The following is a 27,781-nucleotide window of genomic DNA, read 5'->3' as shown; positions in this document are numbered from 1 at the left end:
GGCACATTCAAACACAATTGGAGGGAATGTAAATTGACACAATTTGACTGATCTATTATTAATAATAAAAACACATTCCAATTGGCAGGACCATTACTCTGAAAAAATTATCTCACTATGTGCTCAAATAATGCAGAGATTATCCACAAGAAACAGTCTACTTGGTATTGTTTAATACCACACACAAAACAAAATCTAAATGCCCATCCAAGGGCCGTGATTAATTAAATTACAATATAATCATACAGTGGAATTTTACATAGACATTAAAAAGAATGAGGTAGTTTTGCTTATGCTGTTATAAAAACTTTTCTAAGACTCACATTATTAACTTTTGTAAGTCCAGCATTCCAGTATGTCTTGACAAGATGATGTGTGCATGTATACACGTATGTAAATAAACATAAATGCATACATATACCATAGGTATGTCATATACAGAGAAAATTTTTTTTGACGAATTCATGAGAAACTCTTTTGTAATGATTGTTCCTTCTGCAGTTATTTCTTGAGGAAACTCAGTTTTCATCATACTATATTGCACAATGTGATATTGTATCATAATCTTGTGCTTTCTTTGTAATAATTACATCAGTTCTTCAAAGAACTAACTGGTAGCAGCAAAGATTCCAAACCTCCAATCATAGAAGACTACAAATACAAATCCATTAGAACATTTGTGCTTTCAAAGAACTTTTGAAGAGCAAGTTTCCAAGTAATCCTTCCATTGTAGAATTTTAAGGAAAGCAAAACAGTAATAATGGTATCTCTTGATTCACTTTTCTTGGTTCTAGATTCCAGTGGCTGATAAAGCAAGCCAGTCCGTGCCATTGACTTCTCTTTGTGGCATCGAGCCTGCCTCCACCTTGGTCACAGTATCATAGAGTGGATTGCTCTTCTCCGTATAGCTTGCGTAAGGCTGCATATCATCCTTGGAAAAAGCTCAAAGTCAAAATCCATTCAAAGAGCCAGAAATTATTACCCAAATTACCCATTTTCTACCATACTAGCATTTACTAGCAATGCTTATACGTGTGTCTCTGACTTACGTGAACAGAAGAACAAGGCTTTCTTCTAATAGTCTATCAGAAACATTTGTTGATTATTTATATTTTGGGTGAGATGGCTGTTGGGTGAAAGTAGAAATGTAGAGGGATGTGGCAATGTGAGAAGTACTTCAAATGGATAAATCAAAGGCAATAAGAAGTTGGTTGTAGGAGACTAAGGGGAAGGCTGTTTTAAGTTTAGATAAGAGAAAAATGATGGTGGTGCTGAAAAAGGGAAGTCAAGACTCAGACACAAGTTCCTGGAGAAGGAAACACTCACTTGATTTCCCCAAAGATTGTAGTCCAAATAGGGCAAAAGTGACAAATACAATTTATCAGATGAAAAAGTATATTGGATAGCATATACATAGTATTTGATAGGTAATTAGTGAACTAAGTGTGTCTGACTACTAACAATGTAAAATCAGAACTGTTTTGTTCAACTAAAACATGAATATTAATGCAAATTACAGATTATGTTACTAGATTTCAGACCATGTGGCTTTAAAGTTTACAAATAGTCTTTAATTTATCTTACCTCTTCAACAACTGAAGAAGTTTCTGGTCTTGTCCATTTACATTTTCTGAAAAATAAAATAAAAATCTGGAGTGAATGCAGGCAGCATCGTTGTTCAGGATAAACAGTTATAGTATCGAAATATTCTGATAACTATTATGTAAGTCTCAGCAAATAAAAAATAAACTACCAGAAATGAACAGAATACACTGATTTGCAGTTACTATAACAAATACAAAAATTCTGGATCTTAGGTAGAAAAGCAAAATCTTGAGATAGGAGCTGGATGCAGTAAAATATATGTGACCCAATCTCTTTGTTGCATGAAAATAATTATTGTAGTTATTTTCTCAAATTAAAAAAAATTAGCATGCCCAGCTTCTCAGCCCTTACTGACTTAATTCATGGTGCTTACACATGTGAGCAACTCATTAAACACTGTCACCAAGCAAAGTGTCCCAGCCTAACCCTTCATGCATCCCTTTTGCTTATGAGAACATTGTTGTTACTCCCCCAATGGACCCATCAGCCCCACATTTCTCAGCCTTTTCTAGTCCAATGAAATTGAAAAAAAATCATCAGTTAATACCTGAAGCCACTGATTTTCAAAAGCCAAATGCATCCTATGATGATCAAAATAATAATAATAATAATACTTGGGATGATGTATGGAATATAAGATCCTAATTCTCTGCCACCTGTAATGACAGACAGGAAATGTTATGGTTCAAAGGTAATAAATCCTGATGGTAGGATAGTTTTCATTGATGAAATGGAGGACTTCATATCTGGTACTGAAACATGCTCAAAAGCAGGTGGTCAGAAAGATCATGAGCCTTGGGGTGTGGGAAAGCCTACTGTTGCTTTGTTAAATGGACATGGTGCTCCGCTGTCTTCTAAACATTTAATTTATAGCCAGAGATAATTGCTGCTTTTGATCTTGGTCATAGAAACTTCTGTTTGCAATGGGTAATGGTTAATGCAGGGACCCATAACTGCTCAAGGTTCTCAGAATACGCCATTGTTAAATGGAATGTTCAGTCCCAAACACTGTATCTCTATCACTACATCCTAGGTCCAGGGAGCATAGAGGCAGAGGGGCAGAAAGAAGGTAAGAGCCAGAGGATGGGAAGGAGTGCTGCAAAACATTATCCTCCAGGCATAAAATGGGTGTTGAACTCACAGCAGCAATGGCTACATGTACAAGAACTGTATGAGACTGAACTCCTCAACATTCCACCACTGATGGGGGAAGGGTCATAAATTGTTCAACTACATAATTCCCCATCCACTCTCATGCAAGTAACCTGAATTAAATATAATGTACCACACACAAAAAAAAAAAAAAATGAAAGAAAGAAATAGAAGGGAGCATGCTGGGAAAAAGAGGTTCAATGGAAGGGGATTCAGTGGAATTGGTAATGGGAGAAATATGAACAAAGATATATATATATATATAATTTTAAAAAGAAAAACTTTAAAATATCTTTTCACAACTTTCAGAGACTAAATAAAAGTCAATCACTTTATTGGTTCAAAAAAAGGAAAGAAAATAAGAGATGTCCCTAAGAAAAAAATGATGTAGGACATTCTTCTGTTACTTGCTGGTTTTGCAGTATACTAAGCCACCCTGTTTCCTCAGAAAGAAAAAGGAAGGGACTGGCAGATTACCCAGTAAGTCAGAATGTTTTGAATAATATTCATATTTATACAGCTGTGAATGAGAAGCCACGGTGTGCAAGGACTTTGCTCCTAACAGCCATATTGTATTCTGCAACTCAATAGAAAACAAGGGAGGTTCTCATTTTTATCATTGTATCACCAGCTTCAAATGTTTACATAATTTCCAATAAATACTGGCTTCAGAAGACAAAACTAAATGAGCAGGGAAACCTGGCTCTCACTTTGGACAACTGCAAGAAGAAGAGAGAAATCAGGAAGAGAGGAAACACTATGAATATTGATGTTTAAATAATCTGAGCATTAAAGTCTACACATCACAGAAGTATGAAAATATTTTATGGTGAACCTAATAGCAGAGCATTTAGTGAAGTACAGACAAGAAGTACTTAGTACTGGCAATTCTTCCCACTTGATACAAAGTTACAAAATAATTCTCCCACACAACAATGCATTTCCTAGCTGCAGAGCAGTGTCTAAGGGAACAGCTCAACTTGTCTTCCCTGTGTCCAGTTATTCATTATCTACTCCTTGAAGAATAAGTTAAATACCAGTTCCCTCACATGGAAGAAACACTTGCTCTGTAATCTCAGCACTCAGGCAGCAGACAAAGCAGATCATGAATTTAAGGCCAGTCTTGGCTACAAAGATAGATATGATCTTATCTCAGAAGAAGAAAGTGATAAAGCATAAAAAAGAAAAAGAAAAAGAGGTAGATGGGCCTGTGGATAGCTCAGCTGGTAAAAGCATTTTCTGTCAAGCCTGAAGAGTATAGTTCCATTCCATATGGTAAAAGGACAAGTTGTCTTCTGGCCTCTATGTACTTTCTATGGCATATGCACAAACTAAATAAATAAACAAATAAACAAAGGCAAAAATTAAAGGTACTCACGACCTCTGTTCAGTTGTACGGACAGAGTCTGGTTGCCAGTCGAATGGGAGACAAAGCAGAACACACTGGACACATTGTTCTGCTCCCAGTAGTATGTGCTCCTGACAGTCACGGTGCCATTGCTGTGCGGTTCATTCTTAGTGACATGATGCCCATCTGGAGTCCAGAAAATCTGAGCAGCCGGCTTGCCTGCAGTCGCCTCACAAACTGCAGTTCTATTTTTCCCTCGAGACAGGGCTACTTCAGGGGGGACTGTGGAGATAGAAAGGAAAAAAGATTCAGTCTTGTCACAAATTACAAAGGCATTTGTTTCTATCTAAAATCTGGTGACCTGAAATACCACAATGTTTGACATTGCTGCTTACCTAGAACTTGGAGGTCATATTTCACTTGGAAATTCCCACTAGGTCCTGCCATAACACAAGAGTAATTGCCATCATGATCGAGGGCCACTGCATTGATCTGAAGGTTAGGACTCTGGTCAGGTGTGGAGGCCCAGGTGATTCTCCTGTCTGTACAGTTGGTTTCATTGGTCTCCCTAGTTTCTGCTCTGTAGGATATTCTGCAAGGAGGTTGGTCTCTTGGGGCTATTTCCCATGTTATTAATAATGCTTTCGTCACTAGAATAGCAGGGCAACACAGCAAAGCCTTTGTACCCATCTGTACAGACACTGGAGTGCTGACTGGACACACACACAAAGAGAAAGAGAAAAGGAAACCTGTGTTAATCCATCCATAGCAGCTTGTCTGAAGTTACACTAGAGCATTGCTTGGCTAATGAGTGTATTCCAGAAATATCAGATTTTTCTCACATTCCTACTTTATGTATGTATCAATCTATCAGAATTAAATATGTCATTCACCTTCTAAAGTAAAAATTCAAGGCCTGTGGGTTATATACATTGTGCACAATAAAACCTCACACTGCCTGTACACTGACGTAAAGAGTCCATGACTCGTTAAGTTTGCTGAGTGGTGATTACTCAACAGAATTATCTGTTACAATCACCTGTGACAAAAGAGTCAATAATGTCATCACTTTAACAGGAGCAGAAATCTCTGTGAATAAGCCTTGCTTCTGAAAAACACTCTATTAACTATCTCAACTATCCTGTTTCTATGTCACTTGCCTCTTTGGGATCCTTAAGTCCTCACATGTCACATCCAAATAAAGGTCATCTAAATAGATGATGAAGAGTTCTTCAACACAGACCCAGAAGGGTGCTAAATCCATAGCCTTTTTTACTCTAAGACAACTAAGGTTTAGAGGCAATTGTTCAGAGTCCCTCATACCATACCCCTCACATCACCAGATTCTTCCACTCATCCTGAATCTGTCCATCAGCTGAAGCATTAGTTACTGTTTGTAAAGAATGTCAACTCTCCATTCCCCAGTGTTGTCCACAAGATAAAGAAGAGTTGTACCTTCTGGCAAAGGCCATGAACCGTTCTGTGCCATTTGATTCCCATTCATACAACTTGACGCTAGAAAATATTTAAGTAAAAGTGTTTAAATATTTAGATGATTTTAAGATAGTAATTCCAAGTTTTATCATCACTGATATGTCAACATCTTGAAGAAAAAAAAAAGAAAATTACATTTACAGGATATTAATCAATTATTCCCCACTTTTGAGTGACCTTATTTAGCCAAATTATTTGTAGGGTAGCTCTGCCGTTCTTCTTCCAGCCCCTTGGCAGGTCCAGTGGAGGCATACCACATGAGCTGACTTGGTTAAACTCCTTTCTCCAGATACCATCACCTAGTTAAAGACGTTTGGTCCAATAATGAACACTTCACACTACGAAGAAACAGAGCCACTCTAGAGAACTGTAGAAACAGAAGCACAAAGAGTTCACCCTCTCTCTTTCTTCCTACTCTCTGCCTTGAGAATGATCAACAGAAGTGAAGCAGAACAGAGGTAGGAACAGGGTATGTGTCCTTTCCTCTGTCCACTTTCTTGTTATACAGTTCCTGGAACCTGTTTGTATTCCTTCCTTGAGTTCTGTAGAATTTCTCACAATTATCGTAGCCCCAAGCCAGGTGTGCCCACACAGAGTGGGAGGCAGGAGAATTATGTATTTTTTTTTTTTTTGAGCTGAGGATCAAACCCAGGGCCTTGCGCTTGCTAGGCGAGCGCTCTACCACTGAGCTAAATCCCCAACCCAAGAGAATTATGAATGTCTAGTAGCTGGCCACAAAGTAAATTTGAGGATAAATTCACATAAAAGGATACAAAGAAAAACAAACTTGTCATTTGCTGGAAAATGAATGGAACTAGAAGGTGTGCTATTACGCAGAATAATCCAGGTACATCAAGATAAGCTACACATGTTACTGCATGTGAAAACAGAATACAACCCAAAGACCTGAAAACAGAAGTGGGATTACAGAGTGCTGGGAAAGTCGAGGGGGGCGGGGCTGGGAATGAAGATCTCAGAAGAAATCTCTTCTTCCTTTCCTTTCTTCAGAACAGAGGACATAGGTATAAACCACAACGCTACATCCACCTGATTTTTTAACTGAAAGTAGGTTGTTGGGTTTTTTTTCACAAAATAGATTCTAATTGGGGTTTTCCCTCCCCCAACTCCTCCCAGATCCTCCCACCTACCCAAATCTGCACCCTTTTCTGCTCTCTCTCATTAGAAAACAAACAGCAGGCATCTAAAAATTAATGGTTGTAATAAAGTAAGATAAAATAAAAATAAACAAATCAGAACAGGACAAAACAAACAAACAGAGGGGGGAAAAGAGCCAAAGACAAAACATAAGAAACACATACAGACACAGAGACACACACATTTGCCTACAGAAATCCTATAAAACACAAACACAGAAACCATAATACATAAACAAAAGACCTGTAAGGGAAAAGAAATGCCCAAACAAAGCATTGTCACGCACACACACACACACACACACACACACACACACACACACACACAAATTTTAAAAATAAATAAATAAATACATAAATAAGTAAATAAAACTCCAAAAATACCATTGAATTTATGTTCTGTTGGCCATCTACTGTTGGTTATGGGGCTCCACTTAAGTGTGGTTTGTATACCAGGTGAGACTCCATTGGAGAAAATTAAATTTTCCTTTGTGAGTAGTTATCAGTTGGAGATAGTTTCTGGGTTAGGATTGGGGATCTGTCCACTTGCTGTCTCAGCATTGGGACCCCAAGTGGCTTAGACCTGTACAGACTCTGTGCATGTTACCATGGTCTCTGTGAGTTCATATGTGTGGCAGTCCTTCTGTGTCAAGAAGGCCTTGTTTCCTTGGTGTCTGCCATCCTCACTGGCTCTTGCAAGCTTTCAGGCTCCTCTTCAGCAGAGATGCCTGAGCCTTGGGAGGAGGGATTTGATGGAGACATCCCATTTAGGACTGTTACTTTTTCCTGTGGTATCATGCAGAGTACCTTCCAGTAACACGAACACTAGTCAGTAGGAATGAAAGCTCTAGGTAAGCATGAGCTCAACTTCTCCATGTTCAATGAGTTACATAGATGTCTTCAGGAATGAAGCCCTACTGTCAATTTGTGGAGATCAACCAACAGCCTTAGCAATACAGCCATATGATTTTTAACAAATATGACAAAAATATGTATTGGAGGATGATAACCTTGTCAAAAAATAGTGCTGCAAAAATTAGATATCCATATGTAGATGAACAAAAGCAGACTCCAATCTCTCACCTCTTACAGGAATCAACTTCAAATAGAGCAATGACATTACTATGACCTCTGAAACACTGCTACTGTGTGGAGGTTTGAATGAAAATGGACCCCATAGTCTCATAAGGAGTGGCACTATTAGGAGGTGTGGCCTTGTTGGAGGAAGTGTGTCACTGGGGGTGGGCTTTCAGGTTTTCAAATGCTCAAGCCATCCCCAGTGTCACTCCCCCTTTCTGCAGCCCTGATGATCCAGACATAGAACTCTTGGCTCCTTCACCAGCATCAGGTCTGCCTGCACGCTGCCATGCTTCCCACCATGAGGATAATGGACTAAACCTCTGTACCTGTCAACTAGCCCCAATTAAATGTTTTCCCTATTAAGAGTTGCCATGGGGGGCTGGAGAGATGACTCAGTGGTTAAAAGCACTGGTTGCTCTTCCAGAGGACCTGGGTTCAATTCCCAGCACCCACATGGCAGCCCACAACTGTTTATAACTCCATTTCCAGGGGATCTGACACCTTCACACCAAAGTACATAAATTAAAAAAGAAAAGAATTGCCATGGTCATGGTGTACCTTCACAGCAATAGAAATCCTAACTAAGACATGCTGTTAGAGGAAAAGGTAGAAGGAATATTAAAAATATAGCAATAGACAAAGACTTTAGTCACTCAGGAAATAAAGCCAGCAATTGAAAAAGAGACTTTATTAAAGTAAGAATTTCTGAACAGCAAAAGAAATATTTGAGTGAAAAGGCAGCCTACAGAATGGGAGAGATATTTTTGCTAACTATATATCTAATGGAGGACTAACACACAAATCATTTTTTAAAAATCAACAAAAAATTAAATGGCCCAATTAACAAATGAGTTAATGAAATGAACAGACAATTCTCAAAAAAGTAGTAAAAATAAATAATAAACATATGAAAAATATTCACTATTGCTAACCATCAGAGAAATGCAAATTGAAAACATATTTAGATTAAATCTCACACTAGTCAGAATGATAATGGTTGAGAAAACAGTTACAGGCTAGAGGTAGAAGAGGGAGGGGAAATAATGTAATAATATTTTAAGTTAATAAAAATGTAAATTTTAATTTAACAAAAAAGAAAAGGAAGACAACCACACACATGCAGATAAGGACACAGAGAAAAGACACATTGCTGCTAAGAATGTGAATTAGCTCCCATCATAACTGCCAAAACTTAGAAAGCAACAAGATATTCTTTAATAAACAAATAGGTAAACATATTATGCCATTTGGAAGTGACACTATCACTTGGTGCTGGAAAGAAATTATCGGAGCTGAGGATGTAGCTCAGTGGGTAGAGAGCTTGTTTAGTATACATAAAACCCTGAGTTCAATCCCCAACCCTGCATGGAACTGGACATATTAGACTCATATACTCCTAGCAATTCAGAGGTAGAAGATGGATGACTAGAAGGAAGTTCAAGGGCACCCTTGGCCACATTTGGAAATCCTAAGTTACAGAAAGCGGGGAGAGGACTATTGGGTCATTAAAAGACACGAAGGGAAATTAAATGCACACGACTAAATTTAAAGAAAAACCGGAAAAGCTGCACACTTATTGCTGCCATGTGGCACGGTGGGAAAAGCAAAGCTGTGGCTGGAATGAACAACAGGGGTTAGAGGAACAGAAAAGATGAACGCACAAAGCAAAGATGATTTTAGGGCAACGAAATGACTCCGTATGATGTTGTGATCTTAGACATTGCTGTCTTACAATTGTTTAAGCCCATAGAATACACAATATAAGGGTGAACTCGAAGGTACAAATGTATACATTCATGAGCTGTAATAATGCATCATTTTAGTGGAAACTGCAGATAATTGAGAAGACTTCCCATGTACAGAGGCAGGGACAGGGAAACAGATGTGGACATTTTCTGTACCTTCCACTGAATTCTTCTGTGAATCAAAAACTGATCTTGAAAAATCTATTAATGTTTAATTTCAACGTTACCCCCAAACAAAAATTTTGGAAACAGAAGAACAGAAAATAAACTATTAGCTGCTCATTGTTCAAAAGTATTCTGGGCTAATCTATGCTGCAAACATCAGATGAAAAAAAAAATTTAGATATGCCATAACATTTTTTTAATGATTGCACTCTTGAAGTTGGTACTAAATAAACAGAAATAATTTCAGAATGAAAAACTTGTCAACACTCTTAAATACAAAGAACATAATCTAGATAATACCATAAAACAATAGTTCTCAACCTGTGGGTTGTTACCATCAGAAAACACATAGTTCAAATGAACTTAGGAACACTCAACCATAAATTTATTTTCATTGCTACTTTATAACTGTAATGTCACTCCTGAGTAGTGTCTCAGTTCCTAAGGCCATCAGAAATGTGTGTGTTCTGGTGGCCGAGACCCACAGATTGAGAACTGCTGCTATACAATGTCTCCCCTCCAAGTATTAACCAGGATGGCCCTGCTCATCTTACAAGATCAGACAAGATCAGGCTTGTGCATGGTAGTATGACAATAGAAAATACTCTATTAACATTAGCTGCATATAAAGCAGTTTGATACTCTAAAGTCCAAACACTATCTAAGCATCAAGTACTGACTTGTTATAACTATCATTAAAAGATGGGGCATCAACTAAAATGTGACCAAGCTTGCTTGTTTGTTGCAGTAGAGAATCCTTTAGGGCCTTGATGACATAAGACCTTTCATTGCTGAACTTACACATTTTGAAAAGAGATGCAGGGTGATAATATGCATAAATGAATCCGTTCATTTAACAACACCTTTTCTTCTGTGTTCTTCGGGCCATTTCAGAATGTTATTGCTAATGCTACTAAATACATAAATGATCACAACTGGGCAGTTTGCCCTACCACCAACTTTTGACTTGGTCTTTGTTGGACACCTCTGCTCCCCTTCCCTCTCTCCTGTTTATGTCCAACAACTAAGTAGTTCTTCTTCCAGGATCACAGTATTTAGTGTATTCCAGTGTGAAAATGCTCTTAATTGTCTGTTAAATGATTTCCAATATGATTGTAATGTATTAATTGGATATGAATATGGAACAGCAAAAGAGGATTTTCCTTTGTTCAAAGCATAGCATATAGACAGCTTACAATTTTAACATTTTGTGAGATAAGATTTTACTGGTAACTACATTGTCAGTGTCCATACTTTGAGCAGAAATTACTGGGAAAATAAAAAGACCATTAAAAATTTTTAATTAATAAATATCCTTTCTCCCCAAGACTTTAAGACTGAGCAGATTAGACAGCTGTATCAACAGTACAATGTAAAGTTTCAGTGCGGTGATAAAAGCATGCTCTGGTGTCCAGAAGTTCAGTATGATTTTGGACAGGAGTACTAGGAGGACAAGAGAATGGGGAAGCTTCTCAATCATAGACGGAATTTGAGCTGGATCCTAGGATGTGGAACTTCTAAGAAAAGAGAATTGCAAAGAAAAATAATAACATTTAAAGGAAGCATGGAACAAAATGGTATTTTAAAGAGATACAGGTAATCAGTGTTGCCAAAAATAGCATGGATAATTGGGGTTGAAGCTGGAAACTGACAGTTTTAATTCTAAATATAAATGGATATAGGTGGGTTAAGGAGGCAGATCTAAGATGCCATGCAAGATACTTATCTTTAATTAAAATTTTAGTTAGCATAAAAATTAGGTTTCATTAAAGTATTTTTATAGATATGTGTTATTGTAGACCTTTCTCTGCACCACCACCACCACCCACATTGTCTTGCCCCATCCCTACTTCCTACATCTTGCTGGGCCTCTCCAAATATTCTCCCTTCTGTTTTTCTGTCAAATATACATACATAACCACATGCATATGTGTTTAAATACAAATACTGCATTTGAGAACAAATTTGTGATCTTTGCCTTTATTTTCCCAAATACCTTGGATTGACTCCTCACCTCCAGCTCTCTCCCTTCAGTCCTCTTTGTCCACACATCTATGCATATGATATAAATCTAGAGTCTGCATAGGAAAGAAGCATGGATTGTTTATCTTCCACAGTCTAGCTTCTTGTTCCATTAACATGAAACCAGTATCATGTGCTTAGATGCCGGTGAGAGACTTCCACACATATGCCACATTTTTTTTTTACCTGTTCTTCCATATCTAGGCTATGGTGGAGAATGCAGCATTAAACATAGATATGCAAACATCTGTGTGGTATACTGACTTAGATTCATTTAGGTGTAGACCCAAGGAGTGGTATAGCTAGAGAACATGATCATTCTGTGTTTAGTTTTTGAGGAGCCTTCATATAGATCTCCACAGTGGTTATATCAGCAGTGTATGAGGGTTCCCCTTCTCCACATCCTCACCAGCATCTGCTGTCCTTTATTTTTTCATGATACCCATTTTTATTGCAGTCAGATGAATTGTAGGGGGACTTTTAATTTGCATTTCCCTGGTGGCTAAGATTATTGAAAGGTTTTTCAAATATTTGTTGTTCGTTTATACTTCTTTTGTGAACCACCAGTTCAATGTGTGCACTTATTAGTGAGATGACCTCTTCAATTTCTTTGTTCAGTTTTCTTTCTTGAGATCTTTCCTCTCTATGGCTAGAGAGATGGCTCAGTAGTTAAGATCACTTGTTGGAATGGACTGGAGTTCATTTCAGTGACTCACAGCTCCAGGGGATCCAGTGCTTCTTCTCACCTCTTTAAGCATCTATCTACATGCACACACACACACACACACACACACACACACACACACACAGATTTTTTTTTTAAGTTTCTTTCTTGGTCTCCTGTTTTTGAGATGGGGATTCCCCCCCTCCCCGCAAAAAAAAAAAAAAAAAAAATTCCTTTCTCAACAAGTTCTTATTGTTATATAGAAAGCTGCTGCCTTCCATGGGTTGATTTTTGTTTCTTGCTACTATGCTGGAATTATCAGATCTAAAAGGTTTCTCATTGAGTCTTTAGAGTCTTTTATGTATAAGATCCTATCATTTGAAAATAGGGATAATTTAACTTTTTCCCTCTTTATTTCTTTCTCTTGTATTATTGCTGTAGCTAAAGACTTTGAACTCTGTATTGAATAGGAATGGAGAAGGTAGATACATTCGTCATTTCTGATTTTTAAGAAAATGCTTTCATTTTTCCCCATTTGCATGTTTGCTATAGATCTTTCATGAATAGGCTTTATTCTATCGAAACAGGTTCTATTCTAAGTTTCTTCAGAGGTTTTATCATGAAGGGATTTTAAACTTTGTCCAAGGTCTTTACTGAGTAACTGAGACACTCATATTATTTTTGCCCTTGAGTCATTACGTGTTGTATATATTTATTGATGTGAATGTTGAACCATCCTTACATTGCTTGAATGGAATGAATCTGGTCATGATATATGATCATTTAAATGTGCTCTTTAATTCAGTCTGCAAGTATGCAAAATAATTTCTTCTGATATAAGTGGGTAAATATTCTACAGTGACAAAAATAGGTAGGTGGTAACTAGTAGGTGGGGCAGGGATGGACTTTAGAGATAGATGAAGATTTTGGAAAGCATGTAAATGTGTTATCTTCTTGATGGTGATCATTTACAAGTGTATACACCTTATAAAACTCATCAAGCTGTATGTTCTACATTATGAAGCTGAAAGAGTTATTCAAAGTTGTATCAGAAGCATCAGGTTTTACATGACTCAACTATCTGCTGTCTCCAAGTAATATACACAGCTAAGAAAGACATTCATAAACTGAGAGTCAAAAGTTGGAACTCCAACTACCAAAAGAACAGAAGCAGCAAACAAGCTGGCACAGCAATTTTTATATTAAATAAAATAGACTTCAGACCAAAACCACACAGAAGAGATACAGAGGGCCATTACATATTAACAAAACGAACACTTCATCCAGAGAATGTAATTGCTGTAATATTTATACACAGAATATTGGAAGCCCAATTACATTAAAACAAACACTACCAGGCATAAAATACTACACAGATCTGGACACAGTGATGATGGAAGACATTAACATCCCAATCTCACATCAAAATAAGTCTTTCAAATAAAAACTCAGCAAAGAAACCTCAGAGCCAAGTTACGCCAAAGGTCAACTGGACTTAGATATTTCACCAAACATTCCACCTCAACAAATACGGACAAACAGATAGAGACAACACTGTCTCTAATATTGGCCACTACAGGCTACAAAGTAAGTCTTAATAAATGCAAAAGATGAAATATTTCTCTTATTCAATATAGTGGTCAATATTGTGTTGGCCTAACTAGAGCAACACAAGAGAAAGAACTATCCCTTCCCTATGTGCAGATGGTATAAGTCCTTATTTACTTGGTCTGTTTGTGGGGCTCCTGGCAGTGGGATCAGGACCTGTCTCTGCCACTTGTGCTGCCTTTTGAGAATCTATTCTCCATGCTGGGTTGCCTTGCCCATCCTTGCTGCAGTGGGAGGAGCTTGGTCCTGCCTCCACTTGATGTGCCCTGCTTTGTTGACTCCCATCAGAGGCCCGTCCCTTTCTGAATGGAGGAATGGATGGGAGGGGGTAGATAAGAGGTGAAGGGAGGGAATAGGAGGGAGGGGGAAACTGTGGTAGGTGTGTAAAATAAATGAAAAAATTTAATAAAGAAAGAAAAGAAAAAAAACCAAACTTTTCAGCTGTCTGGAAAAATGGAATTCAGAGGAAAATGGGTGGAACTAAAAAAAAAATATATTAAGCAAGGTAACCCAGGGTCAGAAAAACAAATGCCATATGATCTCTCTCATATATGGATCCTAGTATCTAACTATTAAATGTATGTCCAGGTGGGAGTAAATATGGATAAAGGCAAGAAACTGGAAAGGAGTCAGTCAGACTCGGGGGAGGGCAGGGCTTTAGGAAAGGGTGGGGAAGACAATAAAACAAAGTAGAAGAGGGACCAGTAAGTGGGGAGCAGGTATTAAACCACAATGGAAGACATATAAAAATCCCGTCTGGAGACTTGGTATTCTGTAAGCTAATTTTAAAATAAAACATTGTTTAAAAAGAAAGAAAGAAACGCCAAGATTTAACACATGTACCGTCACCAGCACATATCAAAGACCTTGGTTCTGCATGAAAGCAGTATTCAGATACTTTTCCACCAAAGTCAAAGTCGGCACAGGAGAATGCTTTTAGTTTTTACTGTTAGCGAAACTTCTTAGTAACTTCAAGCACCAGAAGTTTCCTTTCCCAAGTCATGTTTATCATCTGCCTGAGCAAGCAAATGCCGCCCACACAGGACGGACACATCGCTTAGGCATGACTGTGCAAACCCGGAGAAGCTTCCTCAGTCACAGAAAAGGGCTCTCAGAGGCAACACATGACTTCCTGGCCAGATTAAACAATTGTCATCTGTTGCAAAATGCTGCGTTTTGAGTGCACACTCAAAAAAAAAAAAAAAAAAAAAAAACCACTGGAGGAAGGCATTTGTGAAATACCAGCATTGCCATTATTTGCACACGGAGTGTGCCATAGCGAAGCAGCTAACGCTGCTATTAACAGTCACTTATTTTTACTATTGCATAAAAATGAGAAACAAAAAAGCTAAGATTTTCTTCCTTTTCATTCATTTGCAGGTCTTTTGGTGGAAAGGCAAACTTATGGTTAAAGGTCTAATAAGTGAACTTTGTATCAAAACTTTGAAATCAGGCCCAAACTGTAGGTTTTTAAAAATGAAGCTATGAGTTCACAACTGTATCACCACAAAAAAAAAAAAAAAAAAAAAAAAAGTATAAGGTAGTTTTGTTTCAACATTTCTACAGATACAGATATTTCAACACTGGTACTGAGGTAACTAAAACTCATTCTTACTGCTTATCATAAACTTCAGAACCTGTCACCTGCATTGTTATTTATCACAAAAAAATATACATCTGAATCTGTGGAAATATCTAAGGAAAACCAAGTAAAAGTATTTCTGTCTTCATTTGTCAGTCTTAAATCTCAAACTTCGTACCTGTTTTAATATTCTTGGGGCTGAGTCTTAGGAGGCGAAGCAGGAAGCCATTTCTAATGGCTAGAGAATACAAGCAATGAGGGCTTTACTTCTTCCTTTTCCTCTGAATGTTGTATATAATGAGGTAAATTATGGTGCATGGCTCTCACCTCTGACGAATACATACAGTGTTGTTTGTTTTTACAAACTATGTAAAAGTAGAATATAAAAGCACATTGCAAACTGAGGTGGTAAATGCATTGTAATCATAGATCCATTTCTCCTGAAGATTCAGGTTTTATTTTATCTTACTTATTCATTTATTTTCAGACAGGGTCTGTCTATGTAGTCCTGGCTGGCCTGGTGCTTGCTACATGGACCAGGCAGGTCTTGAACTCACAGAGATCCACTTATCTCTACTTCCCAAGTACTGGGATGAAAGGTATTTGCCAGTATACCAGGCTTGAGGTTTTATTTCAATGAATGCAGCTTTGTGACTCATATCATCATCATAAAAGATCCAGAAATTCAGATAGCATTGGTAGACCTTTATTTAGCTCAACTGCAAGGTGATTTTGCAGCCCACAAGGACAATAAGGTCACTACAATATGGAAAATTCCCGGCTCCAGTAAAGGTCAAACATGGCAACTTTAATTGCCACTTAGTGGATGTTTTTCTACATTTTATAAGATATATGTTGTACTGTAGGTTAGAAAAGTGTCATTTTTTTCAAGGTGTTTTTGAGTTATATATGGAATGAGATTAATGTTTGTTGAATTGTGGGATTAAATTGCCTGTTTCTCAGAGGGTTCTGAGACTAAAATTATCATCATTCAAATGACCTCACTGTATTCTACTCTAAGGCAGTGGTTTTCACTGTATGGTATGGAGACAGGTGGAAGTCTGTAATAGCTAACCTGAAGATCCAGGAACACCACATGCACACACACACACACACACACACACACACACACACACACACACACACACACAATGCATACACAGGTACATATACCACATAAATATTAAAAAAAACTTTAACAAGGATTACTCTCACCTTTCATATGAAAATAAAATAAATCAAAGGTTTAAATATACAGAACAAAAACAATTTAAAAAAAAAATGGGCAATTTTGTTTTATTTTGTTTTGTTTTGTTTGAGTCCTGAACAGCACACATGATGAGTAGGACTTTACTTTGCTAGGCCTAAGGTGTTTCCTGGAATGCAGAAATTTTAGTGCTAAAACCAGAAGGAAAACTGAGCTGATTCGTTTGCACTGAGAAGTTGAAAGCAACTATCAAACAAAATGACCAATATTTCTGTTACGAACAATACAAAAAAGGCAGACAATGCATTACAACTGAGAGCAGGACATGTATGTGATGATGAGTAAACAGTTAAGGAAACAACTATTCTGCACAGGGACTAATCACCTCCAACGATTTGCTATTAGAGCAGAAGCCGGGGGAGACTGCAGTGGTCTGCTTCTTAACTCACCCAGGTCCTTGATAGACAATGAGCCTTTCATGTTTATGCAGGTCATATATTATACAACGTGATATATGTTAACATAGAAGAAAGTTAAAATAATTGCAAATTAAAAGTACAAGTGTGTGTGTGTTAGTTTTAATATTTTAAGCATAATTGGCTTAAAGTATGGATCTCAGAATTGGTTTCATATTCTTAGACTTTATGAAACTACATTTTCTTATGAAAGATACCAACCTAGCAGCAGACAACATTCTAATTAGGTGTTAAGTAATAAATTCTGAACAACAGAAGCCCAAAGTTCCAGTGAAAACAGAAGAGAGAAGACATCAAAATCAGAGTCAGCATACCAACCAACATATTAAGTCTTCATTTCTTGTCCCTGCAATCTTACACGGGTTTCTGAGAACCTCAGTTGCTTAATTACACATGTGAGAACAGAGTATCTGACATTAAGTGGTACTTATGATCCTATAGGTAAGGGTGATTCTTTACATTATTTGTGAGCAGTATTAAGAGGGATAGAAACAAAATCAGGCTCTGATCTCACTCCTCAGGCAAAAAGAAAGGAAATATTTAAATATAAAACAAAAGTCCTGGGAGAAAACATGGGTAGTTTGGGGTTTTTCATCTTGAACAGGGTGGAGGATGGGTAATATAATATGTTGCTGGAGCTTTTGGCTTCCTGGGATGTGAAAGTTCAAGTACTGAAACCAGGAAGAAACTTCCAGATAAAATTTGACAGTTGACTTTATCCAGAAACTTTTCTGATTATAGAAACTGAAAATAAAAATAAAAATACTAAAATATTTAACTCTAGGGCTTAAATCCGTCATGGGGGGGGGGGGCCGTTGAGGAGAATCACTAAAATATTACCAGGCAAAATTATAAAGACTGTTCACAACATTGATTTTGGTCATCAAAGGCCAATTTTCCTCAGAAAATACTAGAAAGTATACAATCAATTTGGAAAAAAAAAATGGAAAAGCTGAATGAAGGAAAACTGGACAACAGACATGAAAATCTTGACAAAAGATTAAACAGCATCTTGGAAGTGTCATAGCTAAGTCACTCCAATCCTACTGATCAAATGGGATTCAGAGATCAAATAAAACACCCAGTTGGTTTATAAAATGAAGACATGAAGAGAATGCTTACAAAAACAAAACTTAAGACACGAGAATTCAAACAACAAATTCAATGGGTAGGTAAAATTTAGAAAGCAAACAACAGTTATGGTAAGTAATAAATCTTATTCCACAGCAAGGTAATTATCTGTGTCAGTAACTTGTGCCAAGTGCTTTAAAAAAAAAAGCCTCCTTAAAGAAAGAGAAAAAGACAAAAGAAACAAAAAGCTCTTATTTCTCAAAAAAACTGAAAATGGCCAAAAAGTCAATCTGTAGAGAGCTAACTGAATGGCATGAAACAATGTATTTGAGAAGCACGAAATATTCATCTTTAATGTTTATTAATACAAACTGTGCCAAATACTTCAGTTACATTGTTGGACCTAACCTCACAGCAACTCTCGACAACTAAGGAATGGGCAGCTAACTTAAAGTTTTAAAAACATGATATGAAGAGTGACAGCTGAGAGTGAGCTCAAGCCCATAGACTGCCAAATGTCTGTCTGTGGTATGGAAATTAGAGAAAAGGTCAAACCCAGACCTTTAAAACCTGTATACCTGGGGCTCTGTTGAAGGCTGTGAACTTGGCAGAACCAATGCAGCAAAACAGAAAATAAGCACAGTGTCATGAAATCCAGAAGAAGTAAGATCTCCTGACATGAAGGATCTAAATCAAGTTAAAATGGGGAAAATCTTGAAGTAAGAACTTTACAACTTGGCAGCAAGGATGTCAGTGATAGATGGCCCTGAAGACCATATAAGGAAAAGATCATATAAGGAAACCATCTTAGTAAAGATGTTGGAGCAGAATCCAGCCTGAAAGGGCCTGGAGAACAGAGCCAACTGAGTCAACAAAATGGAGGCTTAAACTCTCAAGGATTCTGCCCTACACAAGATGGAAGCCGTGAGACTGTGACTTTGTTACCTGCTCATCTCAAACTTGGGAAAGAGACAGAATAAGCAATACCTGGTGTTTGAGGACCAAGGACGTGTCTAAAAACAGAGGAAGACAAAGTGTGCTTATTGATGGAAAGAGCAGAAGTTAAAAGAGTGAAGAAAGGTAACTGGGAAAGCAGGATCCTGGATGTACTGAAGGAGTAGGAGGCAAAAAGCCCAGTGGTTTCCTTTTGAAAAGACCTAAGAGGGCATGATTACAAACACACCAGGTAGTAAGGACGTTCAAGGCAACTCCCGTTAAGTAGCTTGGTGTCAGGTGACTGGTAGAGCTCTAGACATGCTAGGATGAATGAAGCAAGGTCTCAGATGACCTACCACTGGTTAAAGTCCACAGTGCAAGATGGATGCGTCGAAAATCAGCCCAATCCTCTGACTGGGGGACTAACCCAAGTAAGAAACTAACAAAGACCTGAGGCAGCACTCTTAACCCCAGCTCTATCCATCATCACCTGCAAAGGTTCCTGAAAGCACAGATACCTGGAACTTTGAGAGCCTGGGTGTCCCTAGCAGTTTAGTCTCCATAGAAGACTCTGTGAGGCACATCTGTTGTTGTCGTTTTGTTTTGTTTTGCTTCCTTGCTTTTTTGAGACAGGATTTCTCTGTGAAGCCCTGGCTGCCCTGGAACTTGCTCGGAAGACCAGGCAGGCCTTGAACTCAAAGATCTGCCTCCTGACTGCTGAGATTACAAGTGTGTACCACCACTGCCTGGCTCTGAGAGACACATCTTAAAAGTGTTTGCTGGATTACAATCGCCCCTAGGTAACTTCTAAGAAGGAACCAATTGAGGCTTGCTTTGGGAATAAACATAACAAGACATAATCATTTGGAATCTACACGTATTTTCCACTTCAACTTTTATGTCAACACCCTAGGAAGGGTCACAGAAGTAAATTTCCCTGCACCATGCGATGGGGTAAGTTGGACAGGCAGTGGAATTTCATGGTAAAGTAAGAAAATGTCAAAAGAAAAAGGAAGTTACTAAATACCTTAAAATTGCATGGACATATGGAGATCAGAAAGACATTTTTACTGAGGCACTCCATTGTCTCAGACGGTGTCCTTTTCATTAGCATACTCCCAGGTTTACCACTGTTGGTAGAGGAGGGGGAAAAACAAAGGTAGAGTCTGCTTTCCCCTTTCTCTGCCGCCTAGCTTCTAGAATGAGTGGCCAGGGGCTCTCAGCATCCATTTTCCTCCCACTCATTTCCCCAGCAGAACCAGCAATGTGGCTGCTCCCCTGCAACACACCTTCTACTCAAAAGGCAATCTCAAAGGCCACCATCGTCTTTATAGTCCCCTTATATCTTCTCAGCAGTATTGATGCACCTGAGTTGCTTGGCTGGGTTTTTATACTGGTAAAGTTAGAATTAAAATGGAATTGTTTCTATTAAGGCTTAATTTAAAAAAAAAAAAATTGAATAAAATAAATAATGTCAGAAGATTATGACGGCCAGGGATCTTGTGCTTTCTGTGTGGTAACACAAGCTTTTGTGACACTGAAGAACTGTGGATAAAGGCCACTGCTACCTTACAGAGAAAACAGAAGACCCAACCACTATGAGCAAATGTGGACAGACCCCACTCACGTCACGTCATGAATCCTTGCAACTAGTGATGATAACTTGAACACAGCCTGTGTATCCCTCTCTTTCCATCTTTAAGAACATCCCTTGCCTCCTTGAATACACACACACAGTTAACTATGACACGTACTGCCAGGATGGTGCTGCTCCTCAATACATTTACTAATCTTTGGGGCACCTCTCTTTGTTCGCTCTCTAAGTTAACAACACACTTGGTCTCTCTATCCTTCTGATGCCCCTTTCGTCACCTCTACCACAACACCTACACATTTCCCCCGCCCCTTCCTTGCCTGCCTACTCAGTACCCTCTCCAAAAGTTACCTTTGTCCTCCAGCACCTTAGTGTGGGGTATTCCTCTCAAGGGTCAGCCACTCCTCCATGTTTAAAAACATTTTGTTTACTTGCTTGCTCCTTTGAGATAGCCTCTAACTATGCAGCCTAGGTTGGCCATACTACCTACCCCACCAACCTAAACGCTGAGATTACAGGCATGCACCACCACCCATAGGTCTTCACCCACTCTTGTTTCTCTGATTCTCCCAGTATCCCTCCCATCTTCCAGAAGTCCTGCTAAACCTCCACACTATTGATTCGCTCATTCCAACCGTAAGTCAGCTCTCTCTCTCTCTGTGTATATTGTGCAGGCTCTTCCACCAGCCTACAGTTCATCTCACAGCTCTTCTGGCTAACTCTACCATTCACCATATCTCTCACTTCCTCAGGGCAGCCTTCCTGACCCTCAGACAAGACCAGACTCCCCAATTACATTATTATGCCACCCTGTATTTTCCCTACGTTCTTTATGTTACTTAATTATTTGCACGAATTTGTTTAATATCTGTCTTCCCTACCATATTCTAAGCTCCAAGGAAACAGGCTCTATAGCTGTCTTTTTTAAGTGTGAGGGTTTAATTTAAAGCTGTGTACATGGTAGAGTAATGCTCTGGCACTGAGCTACATCCCCAACCCCTCCATACCTTTCTTCATCAAATATCCCCAGTACAAAGCACAGTGACAGACATATGGCAGAACACTCCCTTACTTCCTGGCTGACCAAGTGACCAAGCCTCATTTTAGCGACGACTTATTTTTCCTTAACAAGAATCTCAACCCTTTAGTCGCTATTGTTTCTCTCTTGAATGTCACTGTCATTTCCAGGGTATCACACCTAAAACCAGGGGTTCCCATGCACACACTCTTGCCACAGCTCTTTCCCTTCGACTGTTGGTACTGGAGCGCTGTTCCATGGCAACTCATCCACTGAAAGGTGAGGCAACATGGCCAGCAGTTCCTTGAACGTGGCTAGTCTTCAGCAGTCCACAAACAAAATGAAAGATTTAGTATAGAGGTGTCTTGAGTCTGAAAAGTCTGTGTCGCTCAATAGTGTCATAACTACTTGTTCCATAACTGAGGAAATACTGTTTGAAAAGATTAAGGAATCCTTTATAGATGAAATTACCACAGTTAAACAGATTAAATGTGGCAAACCCCAGCAACAAGGAGGAAATGTCGAAAACTGCCCTAGAAGACAGGAGATAAAATTTAGAGAAATGATGGAGTAGCAGGCTGACTTCCCATTAGAGTTTTTTAGGCACTAAAAGGGAGTGAGGGGAAGCCAGTCACCACCCAGAATTCTACACATCTCTAGCAAATAACATGCTTTGGTAACGGAAGTAAAACAAATGTCTCAAACATAAAATCATTAAAAATTCTTTTCATACGAAAGAAAACTGAGAGAATTAAAGATATAAAATTGATTGGGCAAATAAGACCAGATAAAGATTCAGAATTTCACAAAGGAATGAAGAATGTAGGAGGTGGCAACTATGATGTGTATCTAGAATGTGCCACCCAGAACCCCTGCAGGGACAGCCCTTTGCTCCAGCGGAGAGCACTGCCAGCAGACAGCCTTCAGTTTTCTGGGACTTTCAAAGGGTGTTTGCTTTCCTTGCTCAGAATGAAGCCCTTCCCAGGGCAGCCCACCCAGTAACTGAATAAGGCGGAGATATAAAGACCAGCGTTCTCGTGGTCGATGTGGAAGCTCTAAACGGCTGGCTAGCTCAGTAGTCCCCACCCCCACCTGCTGTGTCCAATGAGAGTAAGGGCTGAGGTGCAGGAACGTTCTGTCCACCAAACCCCAGCTAAGTCTGACTCCAGGGAAACCTGCCACAGCATCAACAGTTAGGAGCATCAGAGATGCCTGAGAAAATTACCTCTTTATCAACGGAAGCGCTGCTTCTCTATGGTACTTTCCTTAAACAGAATAAGATTATGTCCCCAGAACGGAGCCTATGGTTTCAGACGTGCAAGGCGTATGAATTCTAGGTATGAAAACCTTGAAATTCTTCCTTTAGTGCTAATGCAGGAATGATGTCAGTTCTTGGGGGAAATGAGTAGATTGTAATCAACTCTCATAAAAATTACATGTGTTTGTGATGTTTATCATTTCTTAAAGTGATAGATGGTGATTACTTCTTAGTGTCACACAATACAAAGCCACATGACACTCACTGTCCTGTGCCCTAGACCCAATCAGGAGCTAGAAAATGGGAGTCAGTGACACCAAGGGAGAGGAGGCAAAATCGCATTGTCACCGATAACATCTTAATGACTGCATAGATTAATTCTTCAGACGCAATATAAAACCAAACGGCCACTGGATAGTTTTGTTCAGGAGCATCGTCAGCTGAAATTCCCCTAGTCTCTTTGAGACGTAGTTTACCTACAGTGAGTACCTTCATTTATCGCCATCTTGTTCTAGCCATTCTGAGCTGGCCAGCCTCCCTGTATCCAATGTCTGTCTCAACCCATTTCTCAATCGCAGAGCATTTCTTTCCTCCGAGTTAAGGCTAAGCACATAATCTGTTGGCGATATTTTCTCCTTTCCCATCTCCTCTTAGATCTTGCTCTCTGTTACAGAGAGGAAAAGAGATCACTTTGGCCCCTCAGACCTGAACGCCGGCGTTCGAATCTCTGTGTTGGCTTAGAGGGAACATCTGCTCCATCTGTGGTTCAAAAATGCTGGATTTTTCTATACTCCCCAGGATAGATAGGAATGTCTAGCATTCATGCCCTCCCTCTACACTTCCCTTCTCAGCCACCAACGTAACCCTATTATAAGAATCCTTGCTAAGAAGCTCCTTATTTCTGCTTCAAAGGGAATACTTTCCTGAGTGCCACCGCCAAGCGACAAGATGCTACAGCCACATTATTCTCCAAAACTACTGCCCTAGATTATTGTTTCTTTTCACAAGCTAACAGATGACCTCGCTGTTAACTGTACAATATCCAGACAATCTACTTATCCATCAAAGCCCCTTGGAATGCACCCTTATTTTTTTATTATTATTATAAGACACATTGATCCTGCAAGCTAGGTCCCATTGTCTCGCAGAACCTCCTGGCCTTTGTTCCTGTTACACATCCCTCCTCTCAATTTCTTCTCTGACTTTCTCATCTCCCCAAAGCTGTCAGTCAAGCCCAACTCAAGACCCAACTCCTCTGTAACACTATCAACACCCCATGGTTTTACCTTTCCTCATTTTTACTTTAATATTTTCTTTCTTTCTTTTTTCTTTTCTTTCTTTTTTTTTTTTTTCGAGACAGGGTTTCTCCATGTAGTTTTGGTACCTGTCCTGGATCTCGATCTGTAGCCCAGGTTGGCCTCAAACTCACAGAGATCCACCTGGCTCTGCCTCCTGAGTGCTGCGATTAAAGGCGTGCACCGCCACCACCTCCTGGCATGTTTTCTGATGTTTAAATGTTCCTTGAGGATTTAATTTTATTTTCATCTCCCTCATTTAGATTGCTGGAAACTTTTAGCCAGTATTTCTACCACATGTAGCCAGTGTACATACCACACATGCACACACGAGAGAAAGAGAGAGAGAGAGAGAGCGAGAGAGAGAAAGAGAGAGAGAGAGAGAGAGATCTTAGCATTTTTACTTACCAGAACATTTAAGCATGAACATTCAGAGAAAAACACACCTATATATTAAGCTAATAGGCAAATTTACAGCTGCACAAAATTAAAAAGGAAGATAGGGCTGAAATTAGTAAGGACAATTCATTGCTTTTCTGACGTTGCTTTTAATCTCTTTAGAGCTGGTTGTGTCTCCTCCGGTTACTATCTGCCCCCTTGTGGAAGGTAAGGAAAATGAGCAAAAAATACGAAAAGGAAGAAAACACTGGAGAGGGATTGGTTCCTTTTTTTTTTTTTTCATCTCACATTGGCAAAACCAGTAACTTGGATAAAAGGTGGAATGAAACCATAATTTGAACATGAGAAAACTTAGAAGACAATGGGGCAAAATTAAGTAGAAAGAAATGGCATGGTCTGTATGGTCTGTCAGAGTGGAGGACAGGCAGCCACGCATGAGACAGAGTTTAGATTCTTTTTAACTTCCCCTTCGAGGATTTTTATTAGATAAATACCACATGGCTTTACAGCTTAAAGTAAAATTTAAAGTAAATAGGCAAAAGAAACACATCCTATCGTTTACCCTGATACCCTTCCCCTCTCTCCCCTCTCTCCGGTATGAACCAATCTTGTCTGCAACACCAGTACCAAAGCCATAAAGTTGCGGTCCCGGTTGGTTTTCAGCTCACGGTTCTAAATGACATCTCCGTGACCTTATCATGCCAGATCATGGGTATAAAGTAATTTGCTCGTTTGCATTTGAAACACTTGATGATTTTATGATACAAGCCGGGGCTTCAGAGACTTGATGAACATAGCGCCTCCAACGTGTGTTCAGACGCAGTTTTAAAAACTCACCCTTCAGCCTTTAAAATTCAAGTTATCTGTTGTGTTTCCACTTTGTTCCTTTTCTGTCCCCTTCATAACACAGCCTGACACAAACAGCTCCATGCCTGCCTGGCTTTCCCTGTCGAACTCATCCTTCACAGATTTCAGGAGCTTTCCAGAGAAGCCCAACTCCTGAAAGATGCAGATCGATCTTTTTCTTTTTCCATTCAATCTATAGCCCAATATTAGTTTAGCATTTTTCAGCAGTGTTAAAATGGGCGGTTCTCCTTAGTGAAAAGGGTCCGGGTAAACTGCTCACTCAAGTGTTCTGTGATGCCCCTTATCACCATGGACAAATCATTTCACCTCTCTGAGCTTCAAGGTCTGGAGCTGTCTTCCATGCCTACCTCACTGGGTTGCTCTGCACATCAAAGAGAAAAGATGTGTGAAGATTCTCAGCAGAGAAGTGTAGTGGTAGACCATAGTTATTTTATGTGTGCTCACCAACAAGGTTATCATGAGACAGACTTTTTCTGGGCGATAGACGAAAATGATTTTAAAGGAATTCTGATGAGAGGGGAAAATACCATTGCTCCTTTAAATCGTTAAACTACAAAATATAGAGCTAAGTACGTTGCTCCCTGCAGCTTCTCCATCGACTAAAAGTGAAACATGAAAATGCCCTCCCACATCAACTCCCACCTCCCTTCTATAGTGAAACCAGGACACCCCCACAGTAGCCCCAAATTCTATTCAACTCCTACAGGAATGCAGACATTGAGGAGTGCACCTTCTGATTCAGAAAGAGTCTCCTGTAGCCCACACATCTTCAAGATAAATACAGACATACATCACAGACATGCCAGCGTAACTGTATGCATAAAGCCCACTGTCACAGAAAGTGAGAGAAAGAAACAAATATTCCTAACTTACACTGTTGGCAAGGGAGACCTAGATGGGTTATGGGAAACATCAGTCATTTAAATTTTTTTTTTCCAGGAGGGAGAAAATAAAGAGAACCGATGTCACTTAGATTGCTATGAATATGCTTTTAATTTATTCCGCTTCGCCCTAAAAGGGAGGGGAAGACGAGGACACAGCAGTGGAGGAAATTATAGAAATGTATATATTGTAGGACACAAAGCAAAATAAATAAGACAAAGCAGAAAGTAGGGGTAATGAGATAACTCACATCTGGAGGACATCTCCCACCTACCCCCTCTACAGCAGCAATTGGCTTGCTTGCCTTTGCCTGGCAAAAAGGACAAGCCCAAAAGCAGCACAGAGCACGTCTCTCTCATCCCTAGTCATTCTCCCGAGGAAAATTCAGACTCACCAGCCTCAAAGACCCCCCATATCAAGAGTACCGCTAGGTCAGAAGTTCTCCCAAAGCAGGACATTTCTGGTTTCTGGTTTCTGCCGCTCACTCGGTACGTGTTCTCCTCACAGGTAGGGGAGCAACAGTGACCATGGCCAGGCTTCCTTCACTCTCCTGTTGGCTTCTGTGTGGTAGCACCTCTTAGCCCATCATCAGGGAGCACTCCTTTCCTCTCTGCCCCTTCCTTAGTCTGATTAGTAACTTGAAAGAGAAGAAAACTTCTCTGGGACTTGACACAGCAGTAGATTTCCTGTGCAATGCCCTGAAGCTTTGCAGAGGAAGCAGATTGAGTGACTTAGCTTCCAGCTCATTGGTTCTCCTCTCCTGCTGCTCACAGATAAACTGTACAGTAAGGCTCTGAACATGCCTAAGACAGATGGATCTGTCCATTCAAAACAGAAGTGGGCTATTTACCTAGGGGGCGGGGGTGTCTATGCTTGTAAATTTCCCAATCACAATAAAGTTCTGAAAAGTTCTCCAATTGGGGGGGGGGGCGCGGGGGAATGTATAGCCTTCTTCAGTCTTTAAAGGTAGAATAAATATTTCTCCTTGGAAATGCTTTGGTGAAATTGTTATCTAGTGTGGAAGTCCAAACATAATGCTAGGAGCATCATAAGTGTACCACTATTCTGTTATTACTCTAACCATCCCAAAGTTAGGGGCTTAACACAACACAAATGCCTGGGAGTCGGAGTCTGAATGGCATTCTATGGGGCTAAAAGC

At 39.3% G+C, this 27,781-nt stretch overlaps 1 protein-coding gene across 3 annotated transcripts; it reads right to left on the bottom strand.

Annotated features, from left to right (window-relative positions):
* Cd200r1 (CD200 receptor 1) lies at positions 1 to 27,299 on the bottom strand. 3 transcript variants are annotated; one of them, XM_036203946.1, is made up of 7 exons: positions 27,017 to 27,299; positions 5,561 to 5,620; positions 4,501 to 4,818; positions 4,136 to 4,387; positions 2,153 to 2,261; positions 1,585 to 1,630; positions 1 to 931 (listed from the first exon to the last, which is right to left on the bottom strand). In XM_036203946.1, exons 1-7 carry the CDS (start codon positions 27,078 to 27,080, stop codon positions 791 to 793), a joined length of 990 nt encoding a protein of 329 aa, XP_036059839.1. In that variant the 5' UTR covers positions 27,081 to 27,299; the 3' UTR covers positions 1 to 790. The 3 variants fall into 3 exon arrangements, with proteins under 3 accessions (XP_036059839.1, XP_036059840.1, XP_036059841.1); XM_036203947.1 differs by having other exon boundaries at positions 4,139 to 4,387; XM_036203948.1 differs by lacking the exon at positions 2,153 to 2,261 and having other exon boundaries at positions 831 to 931.
* Between the last annotated feature and the right edge of the window lie 482 nt (positions 27,300 to 27,781).

The sequence above is a fragment of the Onychomys torridus genome, chromosome 12, assembly GCF_903995425.1.
Source record: "Onychomys torridus chromosome 12, mOncTor1.1, whole genome shotgun sequence".
Classification (NCBI taxonomy): Eukaryota; Metazoa; Chordata; class Mammalia; order Rodentia; family Cricetidae; genus Onychomys; species Onychomys torridus.
The sequence above is the reverse complement of the archived record's forward strand: the minus strand, read 5'-3'. Positions and strand labels throughout refer to the sequence as shown.